This window comes from Lonchura striata, chromosome Z (assembly GCF_050655825.1).
Source record: "Lonchura striata isolate lonStrDom1 chromosome Z, ASM5065582v1, whole genome shotgun sequence".
Taxonomy (NCBI): domain Eukaryota; kingdom Metazoa; phylum Chordata; class Aves; order Passeriformes; family Estrildidae; genus Lonchura; species Lonchura striata.
The window spans coordinates 76,396,724-76,415,668 of NC_140740.1; the positions used below are offsets into that span (position 1 = coordinate 76,396,724).

Consider the following 18,945-nt stretch of genomic DNA (forward strand, 5'->3'; position numbering starts at 1 on the left):
CCCTTAGATATTGAATGCAACACAGTATTTCCTTGCAGCACACGTGGCTCTTCTGTAACCACAAATGATACATGAAAAAGAAAACATATTTTTCCTTTGCTTTAATTTTTAATGCTTCCTTTAATGCAATCTTTTAATGCCTTTCATTGCACAATGCAGTTGCACAAGATTTCACTTTAAAAAATATTATGAAAATATGGCTCATTTGCTCTTTTGCTACCGAAGTCAGACAGCTCAATCTCACAGTATTGCAGCATATTCTTTGGTTCAGCTGTAAGACATTTTATCCCCTGTGCACAGTGAATTCCGCAAGCTTTGTTTACTTAGCTGAATGTTTCTTGACTATCTCAAGGTACTCCTTCACATCATCAGGAGACCCCAAGACAACAGGCACTCTTTGGTGGATATCCTCAGGCACTATATCTAGTACAGCTTGATGACCAGTTGTAGCTATGCCCCCAGCCTTCTCAATAACAAAAGCCATAGGATTGCATTCGTAGAGAAGTCTCAGCTAGAAAAGTAAAAATGGCAGAAGTCAAGCCAGGCAATGCCAAAAAACATGACATGCAAATATATTTGGCATGTGATTTTAAATATCCTAAGTACTCTTTATTTCACATAAACATTGACTCAACAATGAAATTGTGTGGATTTTCTTTTAAAAACACAGTGAATGCTGGATTTTCCCCAATCTGAGTGTGTTCTCCTTAGCCCATGTTGGCATTGGGCTATCTACGGAGAGACAAATCTTGTATGTTAAGACACAACTGTTAATTATGCAGACCACATAAGGCCATGTAAAAGTGAAAAGAAAAACATGAGCTCTGAGCTTGCCACTATGTTTCTCTAATGAATAACTGTCTTTTATCTGCAACCTGAGGCAGTATTTTACGGAGAATTACAAAAGAGATCAAAGGTCTTTGCTGAATAAACAGTCCCCTTGTCAGCCTGTGAGTGCGTGATCTTCCCTGATTGACCATTGTCCTGGCAGATGCAGCCAGGCAGAGTTCCTACAGATGAAGTCCTGTTACCACGCACAAGATGCAGATTTCACAATGGAAAGATTTTCCATTTCCCAAGATTTTCCCAATGGATTGACAACATTTAGGTTTCTTACAAATTAGCTTCTGATAAAAATGTCAAGGTAATGCAGATTCTTTGCTTTGTAATGTTCTATTTGGCTGGGACCAGAACCACCAGTTTTGGCTGATATGCCTGTTTGAGCAGCCCACCCCCTGGTACATTTCACAAGCTGGATATGTTTGCAGACAGAGAAGTCACTGCAGTTGAGACAGGTGAGTAGCAGCCCTAGAATAAAAGTGTCTGACAACAGGCTGCTGTCACTTGTGACAGCGTGCAAGGGATGGCCATGTCCCCCCACACAAGAAATACAAGTTACCAAATTACAAAACACAGGCTCTGTAATCAAAATATTGATCTTGATAGTGAAACACCTAGATCATACAGTATTTTCTATAACCAGGCTTATTCAGGTTTACCTTTCCTTTGGGACTTTTGGTGTTAGCAGGATACAGAAAGATTCCTCCATACACCAGTGTGCGATGCACGTCTGCCACCATAGATCCTACGTACCTCCCACCATACGGTGAACTGCCATCCTACAGAAAAACATTCCAATAAAAGAAACTGTACAGGACAACAGGTTAACCTCCCCCACATGGCTCTTTAGCAGTTCTAACATCTTTCATCTCCATAGCATGCTTCACTGATAATACTCAAAGTAGTTTTGCAGGGTATGTCAGTATCCTCTTCATTTTCTAACTAGGAAAATCCAAGGAAAATGAATAACAGAAGACTTCAGCATAGATGGGCAGTAGTGCCATAACCAGAAAATGTATCCCAACTCTTCACTGGCTCTAACACTTGGAAAACATTGCATTTCCAGAAGCAAAAACTCAAATGCTAGGAATTGATATTGTGGCCTTGTCTTTTCTAGCAGAAAATAATTGAAGAGCAAAATAAGTGATTTTTCCTACTTCTTCCAACAATTTTTTGCCAGCTTCTGCTTTTTTTTTTTTGTTAAGAAAGTTAATAGTTGACTTCTGGTGTTATTTCCTTATTCTACTCCCTGGAGTACATTTTAATATCTACATAAACAACAGGCCTGCAAAGACGAATGATGAAAACATCAATCTTCTTTCAAAGCAAGATAAGGAAGTCAGGACAGGACACCAACACTTAACAATAGTAGGTGTTCACATGTCACTGCCAGTGTAATGACTTCAGTGACGAAATGTGTAAGGCATGAGAACCTTTTACGGGCACTCCTTGGAGCTTTGGGCCTCCTGTCACTAGGAAGTTGCACAAACACAAAGCAGGCCTTGAAACTACACTAGATTTTCACGAGAGGTGCTCCTAGGACACAGCTCGTGTCACCACTGCCAGCTCCACGCCGCTCTCCAGCTACTCAGATGCTGCAGTAAGGAAGCAGCAATACAACATATGTTGATCAAATTTATTCATCACCAGACAAGATTTCCTCTCTGCTTGATTACCAAATGCCCAGTTTTGCCTTCAGCACCATTACTCAAGTCCTCATTCAGGAAAAAAGATTCAAAAAAAGAAAAAGGGAAGAAAGGAAAAAAATGCAAATGAGGCGCAGCACAGTATTGGAGAATGCTGAAATATCTGGTTTTATCAACTGCTGCTTGCATTAGCAATCATACATCAAGTTATATTTTAAATAGACAGGCGAGGAAATCAAGCCCTGAACAGTTCATGAGAGAATGAGTGATTTATCACAAAGCTGTAAATCATGAATGTTGTTTGCCATCAGAAAGTTTCTCTGAAACAGGATCTTTTACCTCAGGGAATTTCTTCTTTTTGAGATATTCTGTGATGGCAGGATCAAAATATTTAGCATAGCCTTCATTGAGACTGTAGATGTTACCCTTCTTTTTGATTTTCACATCTCTTTCCACCAAAATGAATTCTCCAATTGCCTAACCATAAGAAAGAAAAAATATTTGTTAACATTATTGCTCACTTATTTGCCAGCCAAGGCAAAATCCAATAATACACAATTTAAATACACAATTTAATAAAAACTTACTACCACTACCAATTTTTTAAATAATTCAGTACCTACAATATAGTAGTCTTTGCAGTCTACATGCAAGTCTATTTTTTAATACATAAAATACAGACAGAGCATGAATCCTGTCATCATGCAAGCTTCCTCATACTACCATTCCAAGCATTCTCTATTTTTCATGCCCAAAAAATGCTATTTGTAGATTTGTTTATCTCTCCATTATTTTTCTAGACTTAGAGCAATATAAGTTTCAGAACTCTAGGGAGTTTGGAAACAGAGTACTGGCTGAAGCAATGCATAAACATCTTCAAATAGCTGCAGATACTCCAGTTCCTTTTCGCTTTGTTTAACTGGAAGCATGTGACCAAGGGCCAGTCTGTTTAGTTTTCTCTAAAGTAAATTTCCAAGTCAGTACTAACAGTAAACAAAATAATATGCATGCATGCTCTAAGTTAGATCTGTTGCTTGAATAAAGTAAAAAATATGTGCATCTATTTAAGCTGCTGCTAAACAGAGAGTACTAAGTTATATTTCCTGCAGCTTGATCACTGCAGGTGATAAAAACTTAAGATTGGCAGGAGTCATCCTGACTGATCACAAAGAAACAGGCTGCTAAAGCAAACTACTTTCTGCTATGATCAACATGACTTTTGTTTTAAAGCTCATGGCAAATGCATGCTAGAACATCACATCACCCACACACATCACTTACTCTTACACACCATGGTGGGATCTCAAAATACAGAAGAAGGTTAAATATTTATGCTCCTCTGGTTTACTAAAGTCCTAGTATTAAGGAAAGGACAAATTAGACTTAAAGAGTATTTTGTACTGGAGAAAACTGCTGATTTGAAATATCACATGATTGCACATGCTGTGTATTTGCTCTGCAGATGGAGCTGTCTTCCTGTTGTTCAGTCACACATGGCCCCACTGCACCAGGCAGGTGGAATACAAGTCTCTTGACATTACTGCTGGTAGGTTATAAGAACAAGTGCATTTGTACTTCATTCCTTCATGCTACCTTGAAAACTGCTCCTTTGGCTGATTGTCCTGGGGACAAACAAGGCTTATAGACAGTGCCTTGCAATCCCTAATACAGAAACAAAGGAACAGAGTATATTCTCACCGGATCCAGCATGAAACAGTTGACACCTCCAGCAGAAGTTGCCAGTACCAGCATGGTGGCACTCCCATAGAGTGCATAACCAGCTGCCACAAGATTACGTCCAGGCTGTAAAGCATCTTTCCCACAAGGTTCATTAGGGGACACCTAGAACGAGTATAGTCAATTTGATTTAATTTCTTCTGCTGGTACATGACAGGACTCTGGGATAGGGACAGTCTTCTGCTCCATATCCATGCCATGTGGTGACAGAAATGTTGTCATGATCCCCAACTAAGATTCCTACTGGATGCACTAATACAAATTATATACAGGATACAAACACATTGATCTAGAAATGCACTTCTAACTAAGCCTAGCAGGAATGCAGGAAGCAGGAAAGGATTAAGGAGATAATAAAGAGCTATGCTCCTCCTTGTAAGTCATGATGAATGAACATAGCTCAGAGGAAAACTCAGAGGCACAGTTGAAAAGAAATGAAACATGACTCACAGAGTTCAAAGCTGATCAAAAGTATCTGGGATTTTTTTTGTTTTCTTTTGCTTCACACAAAAATGAGGTTGAAAATAGCTACTTTGAGATATATGACAATATACAAAAGGTGATCAAAATGGACAATTGGGTGTGTTTTATCTGATTTGCTTTTTTCCCTATGTTGTGACCTGTAAATCTGGTATTTCAACCTCCTTCAGAGAGTGTTTCTGCCTTTCAGACTGAATTAGACATTTCAAATGCATATGACATGTTTCAGCTCTGGTTTGTTTTTGAAGCCTGTCCTCAGGCCAACAGAACTATTAGTACAGAGAGCAAGAAAACCTGAAAGCACATTCCCCAAGTAGATGACAACCATGTGGTATTTTGCCTCAACACAAATATTCATGAAACCTAAGACATGATCTTTTCCAAGGGGTAATTTCATTAGCTGGCAAATTAAATATCAGCTAGGCTTCCATGTACACATAGGTTCTTCTTCTAAGAGACTAATTCAAATTCAAATCCGTGTGTCTGTGAAATACTAGATTTAACTTAAAGCTGGCCTTGAGTCTCTTTCATAAACAAGTTTAGTTAGATTTTATTGTCTGCATATTACGGCTGCACAATAATAGTCTTTCATATTCTACATGAAAGAATTTTACCTTTTTATAAATTGCAAAGATGGTCCCAATGGAAACAAGACAGTCAATATTGGATGAACCATCTAGAGGGTCTATGCAGACTATGTATTTACCCTAAAAAACACAAAAAAGAGAACTTGATTAGTGATAGTGTTTATCCACTTCCTCTAAATGAAAACATATCAGTTGGCAAAATTTCTAAGAGACTTACACAGCAATATAAGCTAAAATACGTTTATTGATTGTGAAGGAACCAAATTCAAATGTCAGCAATTCTTTGGCCCAGATTCCCAGATTTCAACCCTTGATTACAACTCTGATTTGTGCCAAACCAGAACCTGAGAAATCTTTAAAGTACATAGCAGTTGATAACACAGGAAAAGTGAAGTTTTCTCATATACTTTTTAATAAAAAAAAAAAAAAAAAAAAAAGGGGAATACTTTTATTGGTTTAGTTTCATCTGTGGAATTGAAGGCAATCCTCTCATATCCACCATCTAGGCTAGACTGCACTTTCTCTTTGGTTACAAAATGTCTTTCTCAACAGTAAGGAGAAAAAACAAAATTTAGATAAGCCTTTTTCATGTTCAGCTAAAAACTATATTTTACCTCTACCTACAGAGGTATATAAAAGCTCTTTAAATGGCTGCCATGCCTAAACTATACATTTTCCTTTATCTGTGCTCTGAAATGGTCTAATCTTACCCTGGGTTTTGGGGATCAAAAAGAAGTCTTTACCTTATTGCTGGATTATAGAATCCTGTATATATAGGAAATTGACAGTACAGGAGAAAAGCTAACAAACTGTACCTTTTAAATATTTTGTTCCCCCTTCATTTTATTCATAGTTGTCTTAATAATAGTGTGTAACAGCAGTGTTTATTTGTTTTTCAGTTGATTTTATCCTGCATGTCAGAAACTTAATTGAAGTTCAGCAGTGCTCTACTCTGCAAGTAGGAATTCCTGGTATGCATTGATAAAAACAGTGTATTAGCTTACATTTAGTTTAGAAAAGCATTAATACGCAGACTCCCCCCAGTGATATTTGAGACTATTTCTTCAGATTTAAGGAAATCCAATGCCTAGTGACGCTGTTGAGGCAGGACAGGAACGAGGAGATTCTGAGCCAGAAGGTTAGAGAATAGAACTGTGATTTATTTCAAAATGCATCGCTCTTTATACAAGGCTTCGTGCAGACCAACTCTATTGGTCCTGAAGTGCAAACAACTTGGTGCAGAGTGCATGATGCACGGTGGTAGGACTTAACTATAAACCATATGAACAACAAGAGAGATAAAAAACTTTATTTACATTATTTTTAGCACTTTCTCAGGCTTCTGCCTGGTTAGAAACTTTCCATTTCTCTCTTTGACTGAATCTGAGATCAACAGCCTAGAAAATCAATTTTGAAGATTTCTCAACAGGGAAAAAAAAAACCTGCCTAAACAACGCAATTTTTATTATACTTCGAAATTATGTTTTTGCTGTTTGTTTTTACTAAATTTTTACTCAGATTTTTACATGATCAGACCAAAATATTATCTGGGAAATAGGAACTATCCCACAAGTGCATGCAGGCTTGTGAATATAAATAATAATAAAAAAATATAGCAAATGCTTTTGTTTTATTGTTGCTAAGTCTTTCATAGACTTCAAGGAGAATTTTTGTGATTTAAAGACCTCAAGATTTGACCTGCAGAGAACAGCTCATCAGTGTCCCACTCAAAAAGTAACATTTCAAAAAGGCTTGACTGACTCAGAGCATAGTTCCAGAGATCAGACAGGGATGAATGAAATGCTTTCCCCACAATAAGAAAAAGATGGGAAAAAAAGAAGGTAGGGAGGAACAACACATAAAAAATAAATAAACCAACAAACACTAGTCTGGAGAGCAGAAATGACAGAAAGAACAAATGTTGACTAACACTCTCTCCACCCATCACCTCTACCTTCATTTGCCAATTTAGGAAAGTACCTGTTTTCTGAAACTTTTAATTCAGTTTTATTTCTTTGGATGTGGAGCACTACACCTGTACAGGCTGATCTGAAATCAAGCAAGGAGAACTTTTAAAGTTACTGACCTGTTTTTCAGTTTCCACTATCACAGCATCTTTGTTTTCTTCAGACACAATAACACATGTACTGAAGGATGACTTGAGCATGTTAATCACCAGGTCATTGGAAAGAATATCCAGCTTTTTTACTTGATCTCCAGTCACATTGGTAGACCCAGCAATTCCATAGCTAGAGCAATTGCAAAAGAGAACATTTCATGAGAACAGAGCACTGCATCTTCTAAAGGGTTCTGTTTCTTATACCTCTAAAACCTCCTATAAACATACTTTACTTTCAAATGACATTACAGCTCTCCAAACCTGTTCTATATTTACTGGCCAGTGAATTCTTGCTGAGACATTAGCTGTGTTTGCATATGTAGAAGTTGCTGAGAAATACAAATCACTTTTCAGTACTTTGTAAATATAGTTAAACACAGACAGACCAAGCTGTGAAGGCTGAGTTAACAGCTGTGCTTTTTAATGAGCTCTTAAGACCTGCATATTATTCCTTAATTCTAGGCTCTGCATACCCTAAAAGCTAGGAATTCATTAGAATATTTTATGTTTTAAAAACATATGAATCTATACTTTAAAAAATATGAATATATATGTGAATCTGACCACACTAGTTATGCTATATCCTCTGTGTGTAATATACTCCTGATTAGCAGTATGATGTGCAAATTGCAGCAGAAAAGGTCTGTTCACAGATAAATCAACCTATTAATGATTTAATGTTTTCAGTTTTGATTTGAAGTAGTAAATGTCTCCTTGGGAAAAGAGCTGAGAAATACAAATAAGAAATACAAATAAAATTCTGCAAGGTAATCAGAATCAAACCATCTGGTATACGGAAATATCAGGACACCTTATGGTAGGCGATCCTGTAAGTACACAAAACAGAGAAAGGGGAAATTCAGCTCTTAGAAGGGAAAAAAAAATAGCCAGCTTGGCACATTCAGGTGACTCTTAGGTCTTTCAGCCACAGTTCATTGATTATGCTGAACACTGGTATTTCAGGTTTTATGTAGTAACACTGAACACATTACCTTAGCAATGCATTTCTTCAGTTTTATGCATGAGACAAAGAAAAATACCTGGCATAACTCTCTGTCTTTCTCTACCTCTGCTACAGTGACTTGAATATTTTTTTGCAACAGTGAAATTGCTTTTAGAAAAAAAGTATTTGGAACACCATGCTTATGAGGGGAGGCACAGCAGCAAAACAGCTTCTGTACCTCATCTTTTGAGGACTCCTGGGAGATGTGTCAGGCGTGGAGCCTGCAGCTGGGAAGGCAGAACAGTCTTCCACAGCTGTTCTGCATATCCCATGCTGAGCAGCACTAACCACATAGTTGAGTCAGGGGATGGTCCAAAGAAATGGATTGCAGTGATGCTTACTTGTTCACATTCCCTGACAACAAAGCAAAATCTCACCACTGCTTATAAAATGCAGTTCCACAGCAGGAACTGTTCAAGGAGGCTTATGAGTCCAAAGCCTGCTACCCCAGCAGTGATGGAGAGTTAAACCCACAGTGCAGGGGAGCATAAGACAAGTCTTTGGGCACAGTTACCAAACCTGTGGGTAACTGCCAACAGACACACACGTAAGTTACTAAAGGAATAGAGCCCTAAGCTTACAAATCAGATTACAGCTAGGATACCCTGGTTTCTATTGATATATAGGAGGCATATGAAAGGGCTAGCACATCACAATTAAAAATTACCACAGGTACCTGCAGTCTGAAGTCAAAACAGAAAAATTGTTCAAACATACATAAAGTGGAGGAATTTTGCCTTTTTTCTTAATATGTTTTCCTTTGCACAGCTTTTAGAGGCAAATTAATTTTCTCTTTACAACATTTTCCATTAAATAATGAAATAGTCCATGTCTAAAGCCTTGGCCAGCACACAACTGGGCATATGAAGATACTTGGTAATATACTTAATAAGTAAAATATGCAGGAAGATTAGTTACCTACAAATAGTTTCAGGTATTTCACATTTCAAAAGTTCCAAATTCCTTCTGATGCATCTCCAGAACAACATCCTTCTGACTGGATGTTGACTGACACAGACACTACCATTCCGAACCAGTGCACTTTCTAAAATCCTTAGATATCCAAAGTTTCATAAACTCTAGTTGCTATGATGCACTATGAAAAAAAAAACACTCTGAATTTGATTTGACACCTCAAAGAATCAAATTATGAATTGATATTAAGCAATATGCAATAAGCAATAATTCAGCCTTATTTCGCTAGGCTTTGTCTTTCAGTATATTTGGGCTTATGGCTCCAGCTGCCCACACCTGCTGAAAGTATTAATGAAGTTCCATTATCAGCAGACATTTGTCAAAGACTAGGCAGCTTACACTGCTCAAAAGTCATAGGACCTGTGTCACTTGGAAAAAATCACAAGATACTAAAGGAGTTAACTCCAGCTCTGTGCGAGAGGATGGGTTGATGCAGCCCTACTCACAGGCTTTTCCGGTGAAAGAAATATCCATTCCCATCCTCTCCCCGATACCCACCACCCCAGAGGCAGCAGGATGCCCTGGGCCCGCGGGGATGCGGAAAGGTGAGGGGCGCATCCCGGGACTCACAGGTTGGCGATGCCCGCTTTGCGGACGGCGGTGGAGATGGCTTTGATGGCCGTGCAGAGGGAGTTGAGGAGCTGCGTGAACTCCCCGCTGCCCTTCGCCCGCCTGCCTTCCTCCATCACGAAGCGGGTCATGGTGATGACATTGGTGTCGAAGGTGGAGCGGTCCGTCATGGTGGCGGCGGTGCGAGTGCGGCCGCGGCCGCGGGCGCGGACACTTTGTCACTTGTCCCGGCGGGGCGGGGCGGGCCGGGGCGGGCTGGCAGCGAGAGAGCGGTCCCTCCCACCGGCATGCTGAAATACCCGCTGCGAGGAATCCCCGCCGCACCCTTCCTTTTTTTTTCTTTTTCTTTTTTCTCTCCCTTAACCAAATCTTGTCTCATACATTGTGCGGGAAGAGACGAGAGAAGGATGCTTTGGGTACTCGTTGTGTGCACGGCACGGAGCCGGTCGGCACACGGGTGTTGGTAGTTCTTATTGTTTTGCAGTGGTCACACTTCAGTGCTAACGGTCCTGAAATGGTGCCCCAAAATTCACAAGTCAGCTTCCTTTCACCACTTGATTGCAACACTCTTTGTGTGTCATTGCAGATTATAGCGAACTGCGCGCAGCCTACAGAGCAAGGTCAGTATCTCCTGCTGCACAGCAAAGCTCTCATCCTGATTCTTCAGTGCAGGAAAACCACATATTCAGTAACCGATTCCATCAAGTATTAACTTACCTAGTTTACAGAGGTCGTGTTAACCCCACATGTCCCAGTCTCATCCTACACCATAAAAAAGCTGCAAGGAAACAGCCCCTGACAGCTGGACCCAAATGAGACTTTTATAACAAACTCTCCAAACCTGTTCAACAGAAAGACATCGGCTGAGTCCCACTTCAAAAGCTAGAAGTCAAAGCACCTCACACAAATACTGCTGCAAGCAAATCTAGACCCTCCTGAATCTCATTTCTTTTGGTTCTAGCCTTTCTGATTTCACAGCAAAACCAAGCTATATATTTTGCTGCTTATGTTTGATAAGAAAAATCCAAGCACTAGTAAAGGAAACCAGGTTTGCCCAACACCTGACTCTAGATATACCCTTTCACACAATAATTTGACAAACATAAACCTGAATAAGAGTGTACTACTCAGATTTTTTGTACTAGCTTATTTTATATTCATATTATCTAAGAAGATGAATCTTTTTTTAATTACTATTTTTCAGTAGAGTACATTCATGGGTTGAATACGCATAGTCTCAAATTCTAAGTTGAAACCACAAATTGAAATAATTCCAAATGGTGTCAAACACAGGCCAAAAGTCTTTTACAAGATGCATGTCTTTTCATGTACACTCTATCCTAATGTACATTGTGTATCTATGCATTAAATACTTGGAAGGTATGCATAAATGTCTTCTCCTAAAATTGTAAACAACTTTGACCTAATTTGCTCATGCCCAGTATTACAGACACTCCTGAAGATATTAGATATGAGTAGTAGTGGTCTTTTGAACAAGATATTTCAGTCTTTGGAAGTGGTCAACAGGCCACTGTCATAAAAATGTTCTTTTAGAGGCAGATGTATTTGGGAAAATTTACAAAACGTGGAAGTTAGCTCATTCTTTAAGGGTAAGCAATGCTTTGCAACCAACTAGAGCAGCTACTGCAATCTCAACAGTAGAGAACAACAAATAACAAAGACCAAATAAAAGTTTAGATGAGTGCACAGCAACTGGGTAGCAGCAAGTAGGCAGAACTACCTGGGGATACATGACTTACAGTAACAAACAAAGTCTCTGATTAGGGACAATTTGCCTTAAATGTGAAGACTTCAACAAGTAGATCAGTAATCTGCAGGAAGAGCTGCACTTCAGTTTAAAATAGTCGAGATCAGTTTAAAATACACCTGAGGTTTTGGTATCTATGCCTGAGGGTAACTAACATCTTCTGTCTTACAGAGAAGATATACTGTCCTTGACTTGATGATGGAAAACAGTAGTTAAACATTTATTGAAATGAATCTGTGAGTTTGAGAAGGTCAGTCAGTACTGGTTGACTAAACATTGCTGTAACAGCTCAGTTCTATACAGAAGAAAACAGGGACTTGTTTGCTCACGGATGACGTCAAGTAGATACGGTTCACAGCAGTTTTAGAACTCTAAGATTACAAATCCATGTAACTACTTTGAAACAAACTTTTTTCCCAGCACATAGAATCCCAATTGTGTAATTATCTTGAAAATAAGACAAACACTGAGAAATCCTTCATTATAAAGGTTGCCTCTTGTAGGTTCAAATGCCAGACAAAAATGCAATAGGAGTGAAACCTCTTCACAAAGGACATTTTTTCCCTGAAGTGGGAAAACCATGTGGGAAAACCAGCTGTAGATTCTACCTTTGCTGAAGAAGAACTTTCTTAGTGCAGGAGTTTCACAGCTGCAGAAGTTTTGTGTGGACAGAAGGTAAGATCAGGCAAGTTACATGGAGATAATTTGCAAGGCAATGTCACTCCTCTAGTGCTGATGCTCTCTTCCGTGTGATGCCACAATGATTAGGGCTGGATGAGCAAGGCAGATCCTGGCTGCTGCAAGAGATGGATCAGGGTGAAAAGGGGAACTGCACATATGAAATCAGGAAGATTTCTAGATGTACAATCAATCTTCTGCCTTCTTTGCTTCAGAAAGTGCTTTATTTCACCTGTGTGGATTTCCTGTGCGAGAAAGGGTCCACACATAGGCAATAGAATAGAACATTGATTTACAACTGTGATAGGAAAGCACTTCACCTCTCTGGAACAGGTGAAATACAACAAGTGGCATAAACTAATGTTTAAACATAGGTAATTAGGAGCACAAATTGGGTAAAAGGTAATTTCTTTGTGTATTAGATGTAAAAGGGGTTCCATTTTAGATTAGTATTATAGTACTACGACTGATTAAGAAATAGAGATGAACTATAAGGTTGATATTAATGAATGTGAAGGGATTTTCTCGTGCCTGGTGCCCTCTTGTGGGAATGGGAAAACTGTCAGCATTTCAGTGTGAGACCAGCCCAAGTGAGAGTACCTTTGCAGTTTTCTGCAGGGGGATAAAGCCCTTAATATGCAGACAGTAGATCCTGGAAAAGAAGTCTATATGCCTCTGAAATAGAGGTATGAGCTGAACTTGAATCACGATTTTTATATCTCTGTATTTTTTACTTATTCACAAGATTCTACCAGCAAGTAAAACAAGATATTAAATATAATTTATTGAATTTGCTACAACTTCTCACGTTGTAAAATGTATAAACTAAAAGTATTTTAGGTAATCACATCACGTCTATGTAAAGAAAAAATAAATTTAACCCCCCCTAAAATCCAACAACAATAATAAAAATCAAAATCCAAACAAAACAAAACAAAACCCCAAAAAACATAAAAACAAACAAACAAACAGCCCCTGACAACAAACAAACAAACCCAAACAGAAAACACCTAGATAGAGCTTTCAGTGCTGAGAGATGAGTCTTCAAAACTAAGCTAAGAAGGTAATTAAAGTGGAGTTATAATTATATAGTTATAACAGTTCCTTTTGCAAAAATAAATAATTTCTGTCAATATCAAGTGACATGATGTCATGATTACATTATACATTTTTTCAATGTAACAACCAACTAGAAAAACAATTTTTTTTTTTTTTTATTTAATCTGTAAGCCTGCAAAATTTAAGGTTGATGGAGGAAAAACACTTCATATAAATGGTCAAACTCCATTCTCAAATCCTAATCATGGATTAGATTGCTGGGAGACATTTTCCATTAATGTCCTTGCAGATTTATTTACTGTTTATATTGTAGTATTTCTAAGTATAATCTGTCTAGGTTTTTCAGATCCTGTTCTTCTGGAGACATTACATGTACTGTGTCACAGAGGTTCAGAGGTCCAACTCACCATTTTTTAGCTACAGTAATTTTAACTGTACATTATTTAATTCAGAATTTCTAGATCATCTCTGTTAATCAGCATAACTAAAGCTATTATCCTACATAAAGGTCCAGAAGAGTGGCTGGCTTTTCCAGTTTTATTGACAGTGTGAGGAGGGTCAGATCTGAACACTTCTAGCAGAGTTATACATACTATGGAGCATGATGCAGAAATGCAACATAATATTCACAAAAGACTCCTTTTGTGTAAGCAATGAAAAACATGGCAAACAAATGAATGAGTGACAGTTTAGATGGTCATACCCCGTTAATCTCTATCATAAGTATTCTGTTTCATGCCTGAAGTACAGTCAATAAACCTATTTAAAATTACTGATAAGTATTAAATTTTAAAAATTCATTTTATCCATTTATTGCATAGTTTGCCACAGCTTCTGAGTTCTGAATAAGCATTAGCTAATCCTTATAGTCATGTTGTGATGTAGAGAGAGGCTAGTAAAGAAAATCAAAGAATGCTGTGCCACAGAGAAAAATTGTGACCACATGAGAAGCTGACTGGTTACTTTGGGAATTCACTCAGCTTGAAAAGAATGAAGAAAAATGGGATAATGATGTATTTAACTCAAATATAAAAGAATTGCATTTCCTTGTATTTTCTTTTGCTCTACTAAATTGATATTTCTTTGGTGATACAGCTATGAACAATACAGAAGAAAATGGAGAAGCGACATACCAAGCACATACAGGGCCAGCTGTGGAGACTGAAAAGAAAGTTGAACACATACAGCTAGGACATTACTGCAAGTTGGTATGACTTTAAAAACAGGGATGATAGGTGGGTAGCAAGAATACAAGAATACTTTAGGTGCTTAAGAGTCCATTTGATTGTGATAAGATTAATAAAGATTAGCTCAAAATCCTCTTACATTAACTAGCTATTAGGATAACTATAAAATCCAGTTCAAAAGTCAGATATTATCATAAAACTTGCCATCATTGCTGCAAATGGTCTTTCCTTACTGGTGGCAGTAGTAGCAAAAACATTTCCTTTGACAATGAGACTATCAGACACGCATGGCTATTTTGTGCTTTCTGCATACAGCCTTCAGCATGTGAGGGATCTAATCCACAACTGAATCTTGTAGGTGACAGTGTGATACAGAAAAGGCAGTCATCACTCGTGCTTGAGATCCATGTTGAGCAACTTTGTCTTGACATTTGTAGTGGTTTTGGGTATATGCTTTTGTTCTTATCACATGATCTATTGTAAAATCAAATTCACCCATTCATGAGTACATGTACAGGTTTAAATGAATAGCATTATTTTTAAGACCACTCAAGATTCAATTTCATGACTCACACACACGGGGAAGGTTGCTAGGCTAAACTCCAGCCCTTGCTTTGTATGGTCCTGGAATCAGTTCATCACACAGCACAAGGCTGATGCCCAAAACACAGTATGTGTCAAGACAGGAAGAACTCAATCAATTAGATGGCAATGTCAGAATCAGGCTTTTGATCACTGGGAAAAATATTTCCATTTGTTCAAATTCCAGCATCCAGGCATACTAGTTCCCATTTGATTTTAGAATGTAGGTATGAGAGCTGAGAAGCATATCTACTCAGGGCTCATCTCCTGCAAGTAGTAGCTAGAAGTGCTGCTTAGAAGAAGGTGTGAGCCTGGCCTGCATACTTGCCCTTCCTACTCCTTCCTTATATATGTGGACTAGCACTTCTAGAAAGTGCACCCTTGTTGCTGTAGCCCAGCTATATTTGTGATCAATAAGCCATAAGTTAAACACTAGTGCATTGCAGGATATGGCTCAGCCATCCTAGGAGCCTGTTACATTATTGAGCAGGATTATCTCATTCTGTGGATCTGAAGAAAACAGCATGAACACAGAGAAAAGGCAACAAGGATAGCAAGGATATGGCTGAAGAAGCACTGTTTTAGTGTGACTCACAGAAATCACAGAATCACAGAATAGGTGGGGTAGGAAGGAACCTCAGTGGGACATATGGTACAACCTTCCTGCTCAAGCGGGGTTCTCACAGAGCGCATGGCACAGGATTGCCTCTTGATGTCCTGAATATCCCCACTGAAGGAGACTCTACAACCCCTCAGGGCAATCATCATAAAATGGTGTCAGAAAAAAAAAAAAAAAAAAAAGAAATTCGGTGTTCAGTCACAGACACTTCATTTCGGAGGAAGTGTCTTGGTTTATTCCTGGCTTGCCCTAGGCAGAGACTGAGCAGTACCAAGGCTCTGCCATCAGATGGCAATGCTTATTTATGACGAGCTACTGCAAAACCAGAGCCTGGCAGCTCTCCGGGGGCAGAAGAAACCCGTGTGAGCAGCTTCATGCTTGTATCTTTCTTGTATTCATTTCTTGGAAAGAGGAAGTGAAGCTCTTAGCACTGATGGTCACCAAGTAAGAGGAGGGGAACCGAAGGTCGGCTCTCTCCGTCTATACCAGAAGACAAGAGACTGCCACTGTATTTCAAACCTACTGCTAATACAAAATCATAACTTAAATCCTACTGGAAATTTGCCTTCATTATCCCGAGGTTTCTGCTTGCGCTCCCTGAATACTCCACACACTCCCACCTCTGCATCAGTCCTCCCAGTCTGGTTGCTTTCAGACAGTTTCCACTGGATTAGATCTTCTGCATTTGACATCCTTACACACTGCTGGTGGTGATGGCTGTGATTATTATTTTTAGTACAGTAATTGTTTAGGATGAAGGGCATGATTTCATGGAAGGAATTATTGTCAGTGCACAGAAAGAAAATTAAAAAACAGTCTTGGCCCTACACAGTCCACAGTCTAAGAAGAAGAGAAAACAGAAAAAAAAGAGGCATATAAAGATGTCCCTGGTTCTACAGATGAGCTGCTGCAATGCTTCCACTGCCATTTAAGCATTTACTGTCAGTTTTTCACTTTTTCCTCTTTGCATGGTGCAGTATAATGTTGATATGTGAATGGTATTTTGCTAAGATATGCTGAATATATTACCTTAATGAGAGAAAAACCTAAAAAATTAAACGAGTTTTGGGGGGAAAAAAAGAAAAATAATCAGAAAGAATTTCATATATTGAGTAAAAAAAAATTTCAATGCTCAAATTGTGTGAGACTCCCAAGTAACACATCCCTAACTCTTCCAGCTTAAATAAACAAAAACCAGAAAACTGTCCCTGTACATTCAGTGTTTCCATGTGCTTGCAAACCCAGACTGCAGGTTTGACCATTTGCAGGCTGAATACCAAAACCAATTAAGGAGGCCCCACGTGGGTTTTGTGATATGAAATCCTTATGAGACAGAAGGAGTGAAAACATTCTGTCCTCAGCTTCCACCATGTCTTAATTGCAAAGGATGAGCAAGCACTGTCAAAATCTAGGCACAGCTGGAAGTTGATTGAGTTTATTTTCATAGGGGAAAGGAGATACCTGTTTTTTTATCATGACTAATAGGATTTCTCCTTCATGACACAGATAAAGGCCTTGGTAGGGCATTATACATGTATTTTATTCATTACAGATGTAATAGCTGCATAGTGGTCAAGGTGAACTAGATGGTCTAGAGCACAGGTCTATAAATATTTTTGTCATTGTGCACCAGTGTTAAGTGAAAAGGTCTTGAGTGCACTCCAATATGTGTATGCTTATTTATAAATTATATACATCTAATACTGTACTAATGTTAGGCACAGTAATAAAATGTACACAAAATAGAAATGAAAAAGAATTGTGACATAAACATTTCAAAATTCTACTTTATTTTATTATTTATTAATAGAAATCTGCTTTCTTCCTGCACCACAGTGTCTTGTCTTGTGTATCCTGTGGGGTGCAGGAATGCCACCTGGGAGATGACTGCCCTACAGACAAAAGCTGTGAGGTCTAATATCCATTGTCTCATATCCAGCCAGAAGGATACTTCTGTTCTAATTTACACAGGATATGACATGTCCTTCCATATCCATTTAACTTTTATGTATGTGGATGTCTGCAAGCAAAGGTGCCCATAGGTGAAAAGGACTTAAAGACCTATGTCAAGATTGACACCTACAGATTAATAAGGATCTCACAGAGCAGACAGAACAGGTTTTGTGAGATAAAACAATGTATGTGGCTGATGGTTTATGAAGTATTTGAGCATTAAACCAGTTTCATGTAAGTGTTTTTTAATGGCATTTTAGGACATATTTCCATTAGAAATATCATGGAGGAGTGCTTTTAGAAATAAAATAATGAGATTAAATTATATTTAAAAATAGATACTTAGAAGGGAAAAAATGAAAAAGACAGGACAGGCAAACAAGGGAAACAAGAATGGAAGAAGAATATTATTGCACTACTTTAGAACAGAATCCACTGCAGCTTATGAAAGAAATATACAGTTTCTCAAATTCTAACACTGTCTTTTAAAACACTTTCTTGCAATCCTGCACAGGAACTTAATTTTCCCTGTTTTTTATGTAGCAACTTTATATTATACAATCTTTAGTTCCTAAACTTCAAAACATTCATATTTAATTGTAATTTATTAAGGTATATTATATTATTGCCCTAGGAATAACAGGATAATATTAAATATTACAAAGACAATATAATTGCATAATTAGAATTTTAAAATATGCCTTCTGAGAAACCACCGAGACATTCTTACTGTTTGACTTTTTCAAACCCAGAAATGATTAGGTAAGTTAAGAAGTCCCTGCCACTCCTCTCACTCTGTGTCCCATAGAAATGGCCTCCCATAGGGAATGTATCCCTGGGGTCAAATTCTAATTGATGTACAAACATCCTTAAGGAGATGTTTCATTTGGGAGTTTCAGCATTCAAGAAAAAGGCCTTGAGTTTCCCATCGTGCTTCCACTCAGGCAGATCTGTTAATGCTCTGACTCCTGAGAGTTCCCCATGTTAACACAGCTGTGAGATACCTGCTCCCACCTCTCACAGCATCGCGTGGTCTGGTCACATAAACTTAGCTGAACAATTAGAACTGCTGTGAGACAGAACAGTACCCCATGTCAGATTTAACAGTCTGAAAGCTTTTCAACGACAAACCTAGGGCTACT

The 18,945-nt window shown here is 38.4% G+C and overlaps 2 protein-coding genes across 2 annotated transcripts in view; one reads left to right on the plus strand and one right to left on the minus strand.

Annotated features, from left to right (window-relative positions):
• Positions 1-86: 86 nt before the first annotated feature.
• On the minus strand, positions 87-10,147 carry LOC110471011 (fructose-1,6-bisphosphatase 1). The gene is made up of 7 exons (XM_021531141.3): positions 9,958-10,147; positions 7,377-7,539; positions 5,318-5,410; positions 4,185-4,328; positions 2,826-2,963; positions 1,500-1,619; positions 87-511 (listed from the first exon to the last, which is right to left on the minus strand). The coding sequence occupies exons 1-7, from the start codon at positions 10,125-10,127 to the stop codon at positions 320-322; spliced, it is 1,020 nt and encodes a 339-aa protein (XP_021386816.1). The 5' UTR covers positions 10,128-10,147; the 3' UTR covers positions 87-319.
• Positions 10,148-12,186: 2,039 nt separating this feature from the next.
• Positions 12,187-18,945, plus strand: part of AOPEP (aminopeptidase O (putative)) — a 205,507-nt gene continuing 198,748 nt past the window's right edge. The window contains exon 1 of the mRNA XM_085568114.1: positions 12,187-12,400. The gene's annotated coding sequence lies outside the window, so the exon portion shown is untranslated. The remainder of the gene's footprint in view (positions 12,401-18,945) is intronic.